The following is a 14,167-nucleotide window of genomic DNA, read 5'->3' as shown; positions in this document are numbered from 1 at the left end:
AGGAGGGTAATTTGGTCCAAGATAGTATTTTAGCATGTAATCATGTGTTGAAAGTGGCATTTTAACGAAGCCCACTCCCAGCATGGCATTTGGGCGAAACCCACTTTTGAGGATGGCACAATGTCAATTTTCTCTGAACCGATGATTAACACACCCTAAGAATACTTGTTTACTGGTCCCTTGCTGGCCGAACAAATCAAAACACCATCGATCTCCGTAACGCCCACGCGTCCGACCTTCTTGTCTTTTCAATGGTATAATAGGCTAATCTTTTTTCTAGAATTATTATTTTTCTTCACACGGATACTTTGAGATTTATTTAAGAAATTACTGTGCCACGTGATAGGATGAACTGGCGGTTGTTTACTGGTCACTTTAGATCACAAAAGTTGTTTGTCACCGTACATACGGATCCTAATTTAGTCTCATTGGTCCTATTACCCAGTTCTAATTTGCTCGCTTCATCGCAATGCACAATCCTGCCATAACCCCGAAGCCCACCGCAACAGCAGCAGCGCAAACCCAAGGATGCCCAAGCCCTGTACCCCTATCCTCTGCCTCCATACGCTTAAGACGAGATATCGTGTTACACTTCTTCTTAGGAACCGCCAAAAGAAATTCAGCATTGCTCAATGCCTCTCGTCTGCCTGGTGTAGATGCCACTTCCTACATAAAACAAAGAAAATAAATTGTTGAGTAAATTTCACAAAACTACAGGTATTTTGACCAAATTATCACAAAACTACAGATTTAAGGAGTTGTATCACAAAACTACACATTTAGCATCAAATTTATCACAAAACTACAGATTTTAGGTTAAGTATCACAAAAATGCATATTTAATATTGAACTTATCACAAAACTATAACTTTTAGAGTTTAAATCCCTAGCACTATTGTTATGGTGGAGCTATAAACATTATTACTTTGTGATTAAATTGGTTCTAAACCTGTAGTTTTATTATAATTTAGTTACTAAACATGTAGTTTCATGACACTTCATCTTAAATATGTAGTTTTGTGATAAATTTGGTGCTAAATGTATAGTTTTGTGATACAACTCCTTAAATCTGTAGTTTTGTGATAGTTTGGTCATAGTATCTGTAGTTTTGTGAAATTTACTCTAAATTGTTTATCAGTAGCCACTAGCCACCACTTAATTATTAGTACTATTTGCTTTTAGCAAATTTACTGACCTCCATGGAATGGAGACGGTGTGCAACTCCTCTTACAAACTCTCCCTCAGACATCTCAAGTCCACAAAAGAAACGATCAAATTTCTGGTGTAAATCTCCGGAAATGCAATTTGAAGTACGTTCCAGATAATTTAAGTAACCAAAACTGGTTATAAACTCTCTGTTAATCTAAAATGAGAAGGATAAAATAATAAGGCAACACAACAATAGTAAGCAATATAATAGCAAGGGATTAAACAAAAGGGTAAGGTAACACAACAGACAGTACAGTAGAAAATATTTTAAGGGATTAAACAATAAAAGGATAAGGTCAGCAGACAATAATAACAATTTTAGCAAAGGAGAAAACATACCAATTGTGGTGAGATACTAAATCCATATGCTTTTAACTGCTCATGCAGTTGCTTGCTCAGTGGAAAATGGCGTTCATTTGATAGGTTGCCCTTCTCTCGAGGCACAAATTCATCCAGGGCATAATTTAGTCCCCAAATCAACTCAGGAACAATACGCCCATTAAACCAACAGCTAATGTTCTGGAAAAAGAAATATATAACAGGGAAACATTAATAATTCCACACTAATACAACAAATTAAATAAATATCAACATTAAAATACATTAGGGTAGATGTAAACTTACAAGGTTTTTCTCAATAATAAATTTAAGCTGTGCATCTGGAACAACCAATGATTTAATTGGAAATTTTAGGATAAAGTGCTCTATATCCTCGCCAGGACCAATATCATTATCCCATACAACAGATTTGTCACCAACCTCAATAAAACCAATGGTACGAACGACCTACAAATAGAATGGTACGGAACACATTTAAAGGCTTATGATCTTAATAAAACCAAGGGTACAAATACAAATAGAATTGTATAAAACACATTTAAAGGCTTAGGATTTACATGTACAGTTAAGATGCAAAAAAATAATAAACTAAAATAATTAGTTGGCTTTGGATGTACTTTTACAGTAAAGATGAAAAAAAAGAACAGTAATGCGTATGATGTGCATAGACAATAAAGGTGCAAAAAACAATAAAGCGATAAATAGACATAAACAAACAAAAAGCATGAAAGGAAATTTAGGAGTTAAATATACCTGGTGTGCAGTATGTGGATCAGTAAAACTCGACCATATGTCCTACAAAAGGAAAGGAAAATCAGATAAGATGTAGGGCCTAAATGTAATAGAAGAAAATGAATTATGCATCACATTAGGGTGAATGAAAAGCTATATATACCTCCGGATATCTAAATAAAACATCCGAAACACGGAACATTGCAAATCCCGAAGGGGTTTCAAACAACATCGTCCTAAATGCATTTTTTCTGCAGGTATAAGACCAAAGTAATTTAATAATTTAGCCTGTTTTGCGATTATATATATTAGAATCAAGGCATATGTGACAAAAAGGAAAAAAAATCTGTAATTACATAGCTTAAAGAGGCTGTAGCCAACACAAAGTAGTTGCCAGCAACAGATTTTGTTCAAAACACTGCTTAACCTACCAAACAGCCTTACAGTATTAAACTTGTTTTGTTTGTGAAGTTTTATATCCCACATTTAATTGTAAAGTGAAGTCATATCTCATAGGAAGGAAAGAAAATTTGTACTTACTTTTCTCCAAGAGGTGGTGCAAGAACATCGAAGACTACGCATGGACTTGGATAGAGAAAATCAGCATGGTCTAAAGATATCCTCTCTGCTCCTACAATCTTCAATAAAACATGCTTGTAGCGTTTTTAACTAGTATTTATAACTAAACAAACACATGGGGAGAATACAAACCTCAACTGTATAGTTTCCTTGGACAAAGCTGACCGGGGGACTCCCATCGGAATTGCACAACACTTGAAATTGTAGAAGCAAAAGAAAGTTAATCTTCAGCTCGCTAAATAACTATCATTTGCTGCTCTAAACAATAAAGTTAATCAACATGCAATTCAATGAGATATTGAGTGCTAGACTTGGTAGTTTACACACAAGGAAAGAATCACAAAAGTCACGCGAATTTGATACATACGCAAAATCAAACCTTGACAGTCAATGCAGCACATATAAACCCCTCAAGTAACATAACAGATTCAGGTTGTAACCAAGGATCAAGAGAAATCAATACATTCTTTTTTGCAGGGAGATTGCAATACATTCAATGATTCTTACCTCTTTCATAAATAGTCACAGGAATATCCTTATGGGAAAAGTTGATTGCAGGATTTAATAGAAGATAAAAGGCTGTTCCATTAGCATCCATCAACTGCATAAAATAGTACAAGGGAAAGGTTATGCAGGGAGTAAAATTAGATCAAACAAACATCCATTTTGACAAGTATTCTCTCAATCATATATTCTCAGCCAAAATCAATTTTCCACCATTCCATCCATCCATAAAAACAAGCTAGAGCTCTACATAAAGTTTAAGAACAGTGTACATCCCAGCATAACTACTATTCTTGACTATTTCATCAGCTGTAATCATTTCGCATACTAGTTAAACTCAGACTCTCCAAGAACTTAAAATAATGCTAAAACTATATCCCAATGTCATGTTACCTCATCAAAAATTTCAGTTTTCATTCTCAGGAGTGAACATTGTATCCTCAAATGTTAAACTTTGAATACAACCTTATTAGAAGCAAAATGTGTTTACAATGATTAGGTTATGGCAAGAGGTTAACGACCATCAATACTATAATGAGGGAGTCCCCAACCTTCCGCAAGCACTAAAAGCTACTTTATCAACTTATGTTGTAAGTATAAACATGCGAAAATAATTACATGAATAAAAATATGGCACGTGGATGTGAGTGTTTGCATGAGCGAGGAACTCTTATCATTTTCCTCTTGTTGCAAGCTAAGTCCATGATACACCTTTTTTGGTTTGCATTCAAACCAGTAGCCACTGGGATTTTTTTAATACACAGATTCACTGCTTGGCTTGCATGGAAAATAATTTATTTTGCTTTTGCTTAGGGTTCTGAAAAGAGTAGAAGCAGATTTCCAACAAAGTTAAAAATGTACTTTATATGGAGAAGGAAATTTTCTGTTAGGAGACTTTCAACAGTGAAACATTCTATTAGGAGACTTCCAACGGTAAAACTTTCTACTAGGAGACATTCAACGGTGAAACTTTCCATTAGGTGATTTCCAGCAGGATGAAAAGAAACTTTCAGCATGTAGCCAGTTAGCTTTGGGTGATGCATGCCTTAAAGGACTTCCAATATGAATTGTGTTCAGCAATCAAAACAATCATATCAAGAACTTTTACACAATGACTTTCTATATCAGACTACATATTCATAAGGTAGAAAAAAAATGCATGAAAACTCATCTTCACCTTCATGCATACAAAGCTGTGCTAAAGCTATGCATGGTCATGCTAGACAACAGAATAGCTGCTTTCTCTACGGGTGTAGATATAAGCACGTGTCTAACAAAGGGTGTTCTCGCAACAGGGATTTCCAGCAGACATTCCAATCATTAATTGTTGTCCACACTGAACATCCCAACTAGTACCATGCCAAGCACTAAAAGCACTCGAACAAATAGAGTTGATTTAAATGGTTATAAATACTGACGGTCTGGTGGATTTGCATGTCGGTGTAGTCCCCATGGTGGATTCCCGTGTCGGTGGCGTGCACATTGGTCCCAATGGAGTACCACCCGAGAACGGACAAGTCAGGGAAGGCCTTCTTGTCTGCACAAAAACAACCGCAAGAAACAAATTAAAATCGATCGATGGATAGATGGATAATCAAACCTTAGCTAAAAATGACGGGGAGAGGACTTGGGGTACGTTACAGATCTCCTGATCCTTCTCCAGTAAGGCGCGGTCGAAGGTTCCGGGGTCGGGGTCGTGCAAGATGTCGAAGGTATCGGAGATATCCACCGTCCCACCACGCCGAACCCCAATAACGCACCCAGACATCCTCGCTTGCTGGTATTGGTCATCGTGGAGATGGACGAACTCGCGGATGCGGTGGGATAATTTCAAGACAGCGAGGGGGTGGAGCCTGAAGGTGAGCACGTCAACGGCGCCGGCATCGAGGGCGTCCTCATGCGGCGGCATCACCGCACCGGAGGCCACGCGCCGAGGGATCCCTAAAATGGCGGCGGAGCGGATGGGGGAGAGAGGAGAAGAGGAATCGCGTGACCTAGACCCAAGGGGATGTGGGGTTGAGCTTCTTTTTTACCACGAATCTAGCGATAGTTCCCCAACGGGACCAGTCAAGAGTACTACTCCAGTGTACTACTACTGCTACTACAAGGGAAGGCCGGTCCAGCTGCGCTCAAGGATGCAGGATGCACGTACACGTTCTGTCATCCAAGTTGTAGAAAACCACACACACTTTAACACTGGGCGCTTAAGAACATATATTTTCGTAATGTAGTTTCACAAAACCACATTATCAATGAATGGATTCACCCGTGATATGACGTGGTTGTTCCACTTAGGATAAGGATGTGACATTATTATCAGCCATCGCACGAAATTAATAGGATGCCACGTTCTTATTCTAGGTGAAACAACCACGTCATCTCACAGTTGAATCCATTCATTGATACCATGGTTTTCTGAAACTACACTACCAAAAAATATGTACTTAAGCGCCAGTGTCAAAAGTTTGTGTGGTTTTCTGCAACTTGGATCACAAAACGTGTAGTTTTGTGAAATTTACTCTTTATTTTATTTGTCTCAGAATATAAGAAAATTTTGTCCTTACTAATTATGAAGGATTTTGATACACTACTCCTCCCATCCCAAAATAAATACAGTTTTGTATTGTTCATATCTAATGTTTAACCGTTTATCTTATTTAAAAAAAATATGATTAGCATTGTCGAGGAGTGGTCCTCTCTAGCAGGTGATCGAGAGATCCCCTTTTGTGAGTTCGGCCGGGGGAAAGGGTACATTGATCGAGATCGTGTATCCGCCTCGAGTTCTTCGAGATCGTGCACAGGTGCCAAGATTATACAGGTTCGGGCCGCTATGTAGCGTAATACCCTACTCCTGTGCATGGGATTTATGGTTGAGTGTCACAAAGGTTCCTAAACACTAGGGAGCACTCTCGCTCTTCTTCCCCTGAGGTTTAGGCTAACTGAGAGCCGTCCTTTTCCTCGGTGGGCAAGGTTCTTCTTTTATAGTTCAAGGGGATACCACATGCACCACCTCTACCTACTCCTTCACGGGAAGGGGACCCACTCCGCTTAGACCGGACCACAATTCGTGCCTTCGCCCGAAAGCTAAGCAGCCGTCCGTCCTCGAGTGGGGCCCAGCGCCGCCCCCCGCCTGACACGGGGGACACCCTTGTCATTCCCTCTTAAATGAATGGAGACTTGTGGCGGTCCATCTCGCGTGGAGGGGGCTCTAGATGATGCTTCGATGGGACGGGGCATACCTGCCCCCACTCCGCCGGGTACAGGGTGGAGCGTGGGGGCACTGCCGCCCGTCCGATCGGACGTGACCGGCGACAGGCCGGTCACAGTCTGGTCACGCCCGATTGACGTGGGTCAATCGGGCAGCGCCGCACGTCCGCCCTTACCGCATTAAATGCGGTGAGGGACGGTTGGGGCGCCGTGCATTGATGGCGATTCGGCCTGAGTCTCCGCCCCACTCGCTCCTCTCGCCACGTGGCGGTTGGGCGAGGGCCTCGGGACGAGGCAGCGCGAGGGCCCGAGAGGCGTGACGTGGCACCCCGAGGTCCCCTGGCTGCCTCCGCGTCGTTCGAGGTGTGGGGGGAAGGCCAGGCTGTAGGGCCGCGTAGCTGGATGGGGAGGTGACTCCCCCATACTTCGCATACCCCGGACCTGTATCACCGACAAGCATATTTTATTATTAGATGATAAAACATAAATAATATTTCTTTATGTATGACTATTATTTTATTTTTTTTCATATTTTTTTTTAAAATAGACAAACGGTCAAACGTTGGATATCCATTTTGGTACGGAGGTAGTAGTACTTATCATATCCATCAACTTCAGTTTAAATTTATACCTATTTTAATTTAGCCCTCAACTACCCACTCACTTACAACCAAATCTCATTTAATAGGGGTATTCTAGCTAGTTTTTCCTTACTATCCTTAATTTTACTCTTTTTTTTAAAAAAAAAGTGGATAAACTCTTTTGGTACGGGAAGCAGGGGTGTTTGGGTGAGAGCTCTCACCAAAATATGAGGGACTTTTTATATTTTAGTGAGATTCCCTCTCACTCAAACACCCCCTTAATTGCTTGCGTAGTTGCAGGGGCGGATTCACAATGGGGGCGGAGGGGTCTCGAGACCCACTACCGCCCCCGGGACAGTGGAGACCCCCCTAAGCCCCCACTAAATTTTTTTCCATAGATCCATAGGATGTGGGGACTGGAGGTTCGATTTATGCTGATGTAGTTTATTCAGCCCCCACTACTATTTTTTTTCTAGATCCGCCACTGCGTAGTTGCATTGTTTCAGCTGTTTTGATTGGCGCGTACGTGCGAATGCGGCCGGTCTCCAGGTATACGTAGCATGCAAGCGGTGGTGGATCTAGAATTAATTTTTCTTGAGAGCCTGGTCAAAGCCTAAGCGAATGGGCTAGATAAATATTATCTTTATCAAGAATAGATAATGGGTGTTGGAGAGCTGTGTGTAGCTTTGGCCTTATGCTCATGACAGCAAAAACGTTGGTGTGAAAGAAACAGATTAAGCAGCGGTATTAAGTGGTAATTCACTGACTAGCTAATATGGCGATGGCGGAGCCCAGGCACCTGCCCTAGCTCCGCCACTGAATGCATGTGTTGTCCTCTGGTGGTCCATCAGTCCATGTGGGTCCATCCAAGCTACAACTACTTTGTAAAGTGAAAATATAAAATGCAAATCACGTATATAATGGAAACTTGAAAACTACCGTTGGATCGAGAAATGGACGTCCGAGATTCGTCTACGTCACCATGAGTTAAAATTTAACTCGCAAATTCACTCATGAGTTAAAATTTTACTGGGAGTTAAATTTTAACTCACGGTGACATGGACAAATCCCGGATATCCATTTCTCGATCCAACGGTAGTTTCCAAGTTTCCACTACATATATAGTTTGCACTACATATTTTCCCACGTTGTAAATGCTCAATGGGAGCTTCATTGTAAATGCTCTAACTATACTCATTATCTACATATTCCGTATGTTTGATAATGCATGTCTAGGAATTTTAGTTACCAGATTAGGACGACCTTAACTCAACATTTTTCTGTTTAAAACGGAAATCTCAGAGAGGTAATTAATTAAGTGTAAAATATCAATCGAGCATTAAAATCCATTCGATTAGTTTGCTTTGTTTAATTTTACAGCACATTCAACTACAGTTCATATATGGTCGGGCCCTAGCTCCGCCACTGCCTGCAAGTGTTGTCCTCCGTTCCATATATGTGGGTCCATCCAAGCTACAATTACAGTACATTCTAAATGCTCAATGGAAGCTCTAGAGTCTGGTTAGGGAAGCTTAAGATTATAAGAAGCGGCTGGTTAGTAACCAGCTTGACGGAGCGTGGGGCTCCTCACCGGGAGACCGCGCAGGCCCCCCTTTGCCGGTTCGGCCGGGGACTCAGGGTGAGATTCTAAGCTCTCTGTATGTGGAAGGCTCGCGAGACAGGAAACACACAAGACACGGGTGATGTATACAGGTTCGGGCCGCTGAGAAGCGTAATACCCTACTCCTGTGTTTTGGGAGATCTGTGTATGAAGGAGCTACAAAGTATGAGCCAGCCTCTCCCTTGTTCTGGGTTCCCCATCTGGAAAAGTCCAGTCCCCCCTCTCAGTGGGCAAGGTCCTCCTTTTATATCTTAAGGGGATACCACATGCACCCTTTCTCTCTTTTTTGTGGGGACTTACCCCACCTTTTCATAAATGGACGGAGATTTGTATAGTTGCCGTCCGAGTCACCTTCTGATGAGACGGCCCACAACTACCTCCACTTTCGCCGGGAGCAGATGCGACGTGGAATCGTGGCTGTCTGCTGACGACATGACCGGTGTCAGGCCAGTCACGTCGGTCATTCTTGTCCACCACATGTCAGCTTAGCAATCTACATGTTCGCCCTTCTTCACACAACATCTTGCCTGTAATGGTTAGGATGAAGCCTGGCATATATCTGACTAGGACTAACGTGCCATCTCTGGGAGATAACACGCTAGCTCCAGCTGGGGACGAGCGCCTAGAAGCCCTCGTCCTGACGGGATGGGGCGAGGCGTGCGTCAGATCGCCTGTCGCCACCTAACCCGCGATCTGACCGGTCTGTGACTGGTCACAGACCGGATAAACGAGTGCACTGCACTGCGTTACATGCGGCGTGACACGCTCAGCCAAACCGCAATAAATGTGGTTAGGTGAGCCCCACTGTGCTCACCTAACCCATACACGCGGAGCAAAAACCCACAAGGGGTCGGGGCGCCTCGGCCCTCGGGGCGAGGAGGGCGAACACATCACCCTCGGGCCCGACGCCCCCCGAGGGTGCCAGGCCACGTGGACGATTGTGTCTGCCTCAAGCCTCTAGTCATGATACTCCCGGTCCCATGTCACCGACAGTAGCCCCCGGCGTTATGCCAGGGCGATCGCCCTCCCCGAGGGAAGCGGTCGGGCGTGACGCCACTTCTAAGGCCTGGTGACAGGTGGGGCCGGTTCCTACAGGTGACGTCGAACTACATCACCCAGAGGGCGGTGTGAGGCAGCTGCGATGGGCTCGAGCTGGTCTCGGGGGCGGAGACGAGCTCGGGAGCTGGGGTCCACTCCACCACAAAGTCGGCGAGGGCCTGGCTCTTGATCGCGTGGCTTGGTTCAAAGCGCAAATCGAATTCAGAGAGTTCGATTGCCCATTTCACCACCCGTCCAGTACCCTCTCGGTTATACAAGATTTGGCCGAGGGGATAAGACGTAACCACCGTGACCCGATGCGCCTGGAAATAATGGCGCAACTTCCTCGAAGTTATCAGGATAGCGTAAAGCATCTTCTGGGCCTGAAGGTATCGGGTCTCAGCGTCCCGGAGGGCCTCGCTAACGAAGTAGACGGGCCGCTGCACCTTTCGGCGGGGCCGATCTTCTTCGTTAGGGGCCACATCTCCAGGGCGCTCTCCATCCGAGAGGCCACGCGGGGCGCACTCGGCTTTTGTGCCGACGACCTCGGGGTCAGAGGGCGACAGGCGCGGCCTTCCCGCAGTGGCCTCGGGGCCATCCTGGGGGTCGGGGGCGCCTGGCACCGTCGGACAAGCGGGCGGAGGGCCAGCTCCGGCCGTCGGGGGCCTTGGGCCGCCGTTCGGCTCGGGGGCCTCTCCTCCCTGCTCTCTCTCTCTTCGGGCAGAATCCCGGCGGTCGCAAATCGCGCGCATCAGCAAGGGAAAACCGACCGACAATTATGAGCGGCCCCTCGGCTCACGTTTGCCTTCAACTCCGACGAGGAGTGCGGTGACGACGGTGCGGACGACAGCGACGGCGAGGCCGGCTACCCGGGCGCGTCAGAGTGAGCCCCCAGGCCTCCGCCAATCTTAATAGCTTTTCCTTCTTCTTCCGAGGCCTTCGGGCCCCCTTCTTGTTATAGGCTGATTTAATCTGCAATCAAATAAAGAGGAAATTTTTGTGTCAATTTCATTTGTTCTGTGTATGAGACGAGGATGGTCTGTGCCACGATCCTTCTGTGTCTTGGCTTGAACAAGGGCTCGTGCCCAGGTCCCAGCTTCAAACGGCGCGGGTCAAGGCTAGTGCCTGGGGAGATCCACATGTCGAGACTGGCCAGGCCGGGAGCGTGGTGACCGAGGGTTATGGGTGACCCGATTGTGGGTTTTTGCCGATTCCCCCCCCCCCCGGAGTTCACCACGCCCCGGGGCACGGCTCGGTTCTGGGCCCCGTTTGGCGATTTTAGCCGACCCGAGCCCCCGAGGGCAGGATTGAACACGAGTGACCTATTTCAAGTCAAGATCCTTCAAAAGGAAACAACGGCACAGATACAGCCTTTAGGAAATCGAAAATGCTTTTATTGAAATACGGAAGAGAAAAAAGATAAGCCCCCGGCCAACCCTGCACGCCCGGGGGGGTGCGGGGTTGGCCCGAGCCCAAGACCTGACACCCGACCCCCACTAGGGGTAGAAGCGACGAAGGTGTTCGATGTTCCACGGGTTAGGCAGCTCTGTGCCGTCGCCCGTGGCCAGCCGAACGGAGCCCGGCCAGGGGACGCCGATCACTCGATACGGACCCTCCCACATTGGTGAGAGTTTGCTCAGTCCAGCACGCGTTTGGACACGGCGTAGGACGAGGTCGTCGACGCAGAGTGATCGGGCCCGGACGTGGCGCTGATGGTAGCGCCGCAGGCTCTGCTGGTAGCGCGCGGCTCGAAGGGCCGCGCGCCACCTTCGCTCTTCCAAGTAGCCGAGGTCAGGGAGCGTCGGCTTCCTTCTTTTTGTCGCTCGCAGGCCTCCCCTTTCGGGTGGCCAGCGAAACGCCTTCGACGGCGAGGACATGACCCTCGTCGTCGGAATGGGCCGACCTCTTCTTCCTCCTCCTGTCCCGCCGCCCTGACTGAGCGGCGGACCCGGGGGCGGCCGAAGCTGCCACACCGGAACCGGAGGGGTTCCAAGTCCAGGCCTCCTCCTTGCGAGCCACTCGGTCCGCGAGCTGAAAAAGCTCCGCGGTAGTCTGGGGCTCTTTGGAGGCGATCTTTTCGAGCATGCGGTTGTGCCGCACACCCCCCCTGAACGCGTAGATCACCGCGTGTGCAGGGATGCATGGTATGTTGTTGCGGACTTGACAGAACCGCTGAATGTACGAGCGAAGTGACTCATCATCCCTTCGCTGTACTGCGTGCAGGTCCGCTTCTTCACCTGGGCGCGCCAATGTGCCTTGAAAGTTCATGGTGAACTGTTGGCACAAATCCTCCCAAGAGTGGACGGACGCGGGTGGCAAGTTCATTAGCCAACCCCGTGCCTGTCCCTTCAGGGCCATGGGAAAGAAATTCGCCATGACCCTGTCGTCACCCCCGGCGGCCTCGATCCCGGTCGTGTAGACCTGGAGAAACTCGGCGGGGTTGACGCTCCCGTCATATTTTTCGGCGATGGTGGGCCGGAACCTTGGGGGCCAACGGACATTCCGAAGGCTCGCCACAAAGGCTCTACAGCCGACACCACCAACCGGGGGCACGGAGGGCTGATCCCCGCGTCCGTGGTGAGGTGACACTCCGGACGAGGAGGCGCCCTCCGTTGCGTGGGGAGCACGTCGGCCATTACGCCGGCGCTCGATACTGATGCGGGCATCCGGTTCCCCACGCAGATCTTCCCGGGTCGGAGGCGTTGACGAAGGAGTGGCGGCCGAATGGCGAACAGCGGCTGCCGCTCGCCGCGCCCTCCGTCTTGACGACGCGGAGCCGGTGGTAGCAGCACCAGAGGCCTTGGTGGCGGAGGACCGCCCACCAGCATCTAGGCGCTGCCGTGCAGTCATGACCAATTTGGCCACATCGTCCAGCCAACGTTGGGCTGGAGACTCCGGGTCATGGGCGATGGGCGGGTGACGTAGGAGCGCGCCCGCAGCTTGGAGCGCGCCCTGGGGCGTGCTGCCGTCGCCGTAGACGAGGAGGCGACGCTCCCCATCTCGCCGCCCTTCTCCACCTCCTGTGGGTGTCGAAGTCGCGGATCCTTCGGCCCTCTCGAGCGCCTTCTCCCGCCTAGGACTTTGGCGTGGAGGGGGCGGTGGAGTACGAGCTCGACGGCGTGGGTTTGGCTCCCCGTCGTCACCGCTCATACTCGGGGAGAGGTCGTGCGCCTTTGCTGGCTCGGCCATTGGGCTGAACTGGAAAAGCTTGGCGCACACGAAAGAGTGCGAGAGCTCAGAAAATCCCTCGCAGAGTCCCCTACCTGGCGCGCCAGATGACGGAGCATGGGGCTCCTCACCGGGAGACCGCGCAAGCCTCCCTTTGCCGGTTCGGCCGGGGACTCAGGGTGAGATTCTAAGCTCTCTGTATGTGGAAGGCTCGCGAGACAGGAAACACACAAGACACGGGCGATGTATACAGGTTCGGGCCGCTGAGAAGCGTAATACCCTACTCCTGTGTTTTGGGAGATCTGTGTATGAAGGAGCTACAAAGTATGAGCCAGCCTCTCCCTTGTTCTGGGTTCCCCATCTGGAAAAGTCCAGTCCCCCCTCTCAGTGGGCAAGGTCCTCCTTTTATATCTTAAGGGGATAACACATGCACCCTTTCTCTCTTTTTTGTGGGGACTTACCCCACCTTTTCATAAATGGACGGAGATTTGTATAGTTGCCGTCCGAGTCACCTTCTGATGAGACGGCCCACAACTACCTCCACTTTCGCCGGGAGCAGATGCGACGTGGAATCGTGGCTGTCTGCTGACGACATGACCGGTGTCAGACCAGTCACGTCGGTCATTCTTGTCCACCACATGTCAGCTTAGCAATCTACATGTTCGCCCTTCTTCACACAACATCTTGCCTGTAATGGTTAGGATGAAGCCTGGCATATATCTGACCAGGACTAACGTGCCATCTCTGGGAGGTAACACGCTAGCTCCAGCTGGGGACGAGCGCCTAGAAGCCCTCGTCCTGACGGGATGGGGCGAGGCGTGCGTCAGATCGCCTGTCGCCACCTAACCCGCGATCTGACCGGTCTGTGACTGGTCACAGACCGGATAAACGAGTGCACTGCACTGCGTTACATGCGGTGTGACACGCTCAGCCAAACCGCAATAAATGTGGTTAGGTGAGCCCCACTGTGCTCACCTAACCCATACACGCGGAGCAAAAACCCACAAGGGGTCGGGGCGCCTCGGCCCTCTGGGCCGAGGCGGGAGCGGTCCGACCCCCTCGGGGAGACAAAGAGGAGGGCGAACACATCACCCTCGGGCCCGACGCCCCCCGAGGGTGCCAGGCCACGTGGGCGATTGTGTCTGCCTCAAGCCTCTAGTCATGATACTCCCGGTCCCATGTCACCGAC

At 48.4% G+C, this 14,167-nt stretch overlaps 1 protein-coding gene across 3 annotated transcripts; it reads right to left on the bottom strand.

Moving 5' to 3' along the window:
• Positions 1 to 343: 343 nt before the first annotated feature.
• LOC4352827 (uncharacterized) lies at positions 344 to 5,399 on the bottom strand. 3 transcript variants are annotated; one of them, XM_015763326.3, is made up of 11 exons: positions 5,005 to 5,399; positions 4,782 to 4,900; positions 3,367 to 3,460; positions 2,992 to 3,053; positions 2,821 to 2,918; positions 2,444 to 2,531; positions 2,302 to 2,343; positions 1,834 to 1,995; positions 1,549 to 1,728; positions 1,196 to 1,363; positions 344 to 666 (listed from the first exon to the last, which is right to left on the bottom strand). In XM_015763326.3, the coding sequence occupies exons 1-11, from the start codon at positions 5,270 to 5,272 to the stop codon at positions 448 to 450; spliced, it is 1,500 nt and encodes a 499-aa protein (XP_015618812.1). In that variant the 5' UTR covers positions 5,273 to 5,399; the 3' UTR covers positions 344 to 447. The 3 variants fall into 3 exon arrangements, with proteins under 3 accessions (XP_015618812.1, XP_015618814.1, XP_015618813.1); XM_015763328.3 differs by having other exon boundaries at positions 5,000 to 5,365; XM_015763327.3 differs by lacking the exon at positions 1,196 to 1,363.
• Positions 5,400 to 14,167: the final 8,768 nt, after the last annotated feature.

Source organism: Oryza sativa, chromosome 12, assembly GCF_034140825.1.
Source record: "Oryza sativa Japonica Group chromosome 12, ASM3414082v1".
NCBI classification, from domain to species: domain Eukaryota; kingdom Viridiplantae; phylum Streptophyta; class Magnoliopsida; order Poales; family Poaceae; genus Oryza; species Oryza sativa.
The sequence above is the reverse complement of the archived record's forward strand: the minus strand, read 5'-3'. Positions and strand labels throughout refer to the sequence as shown.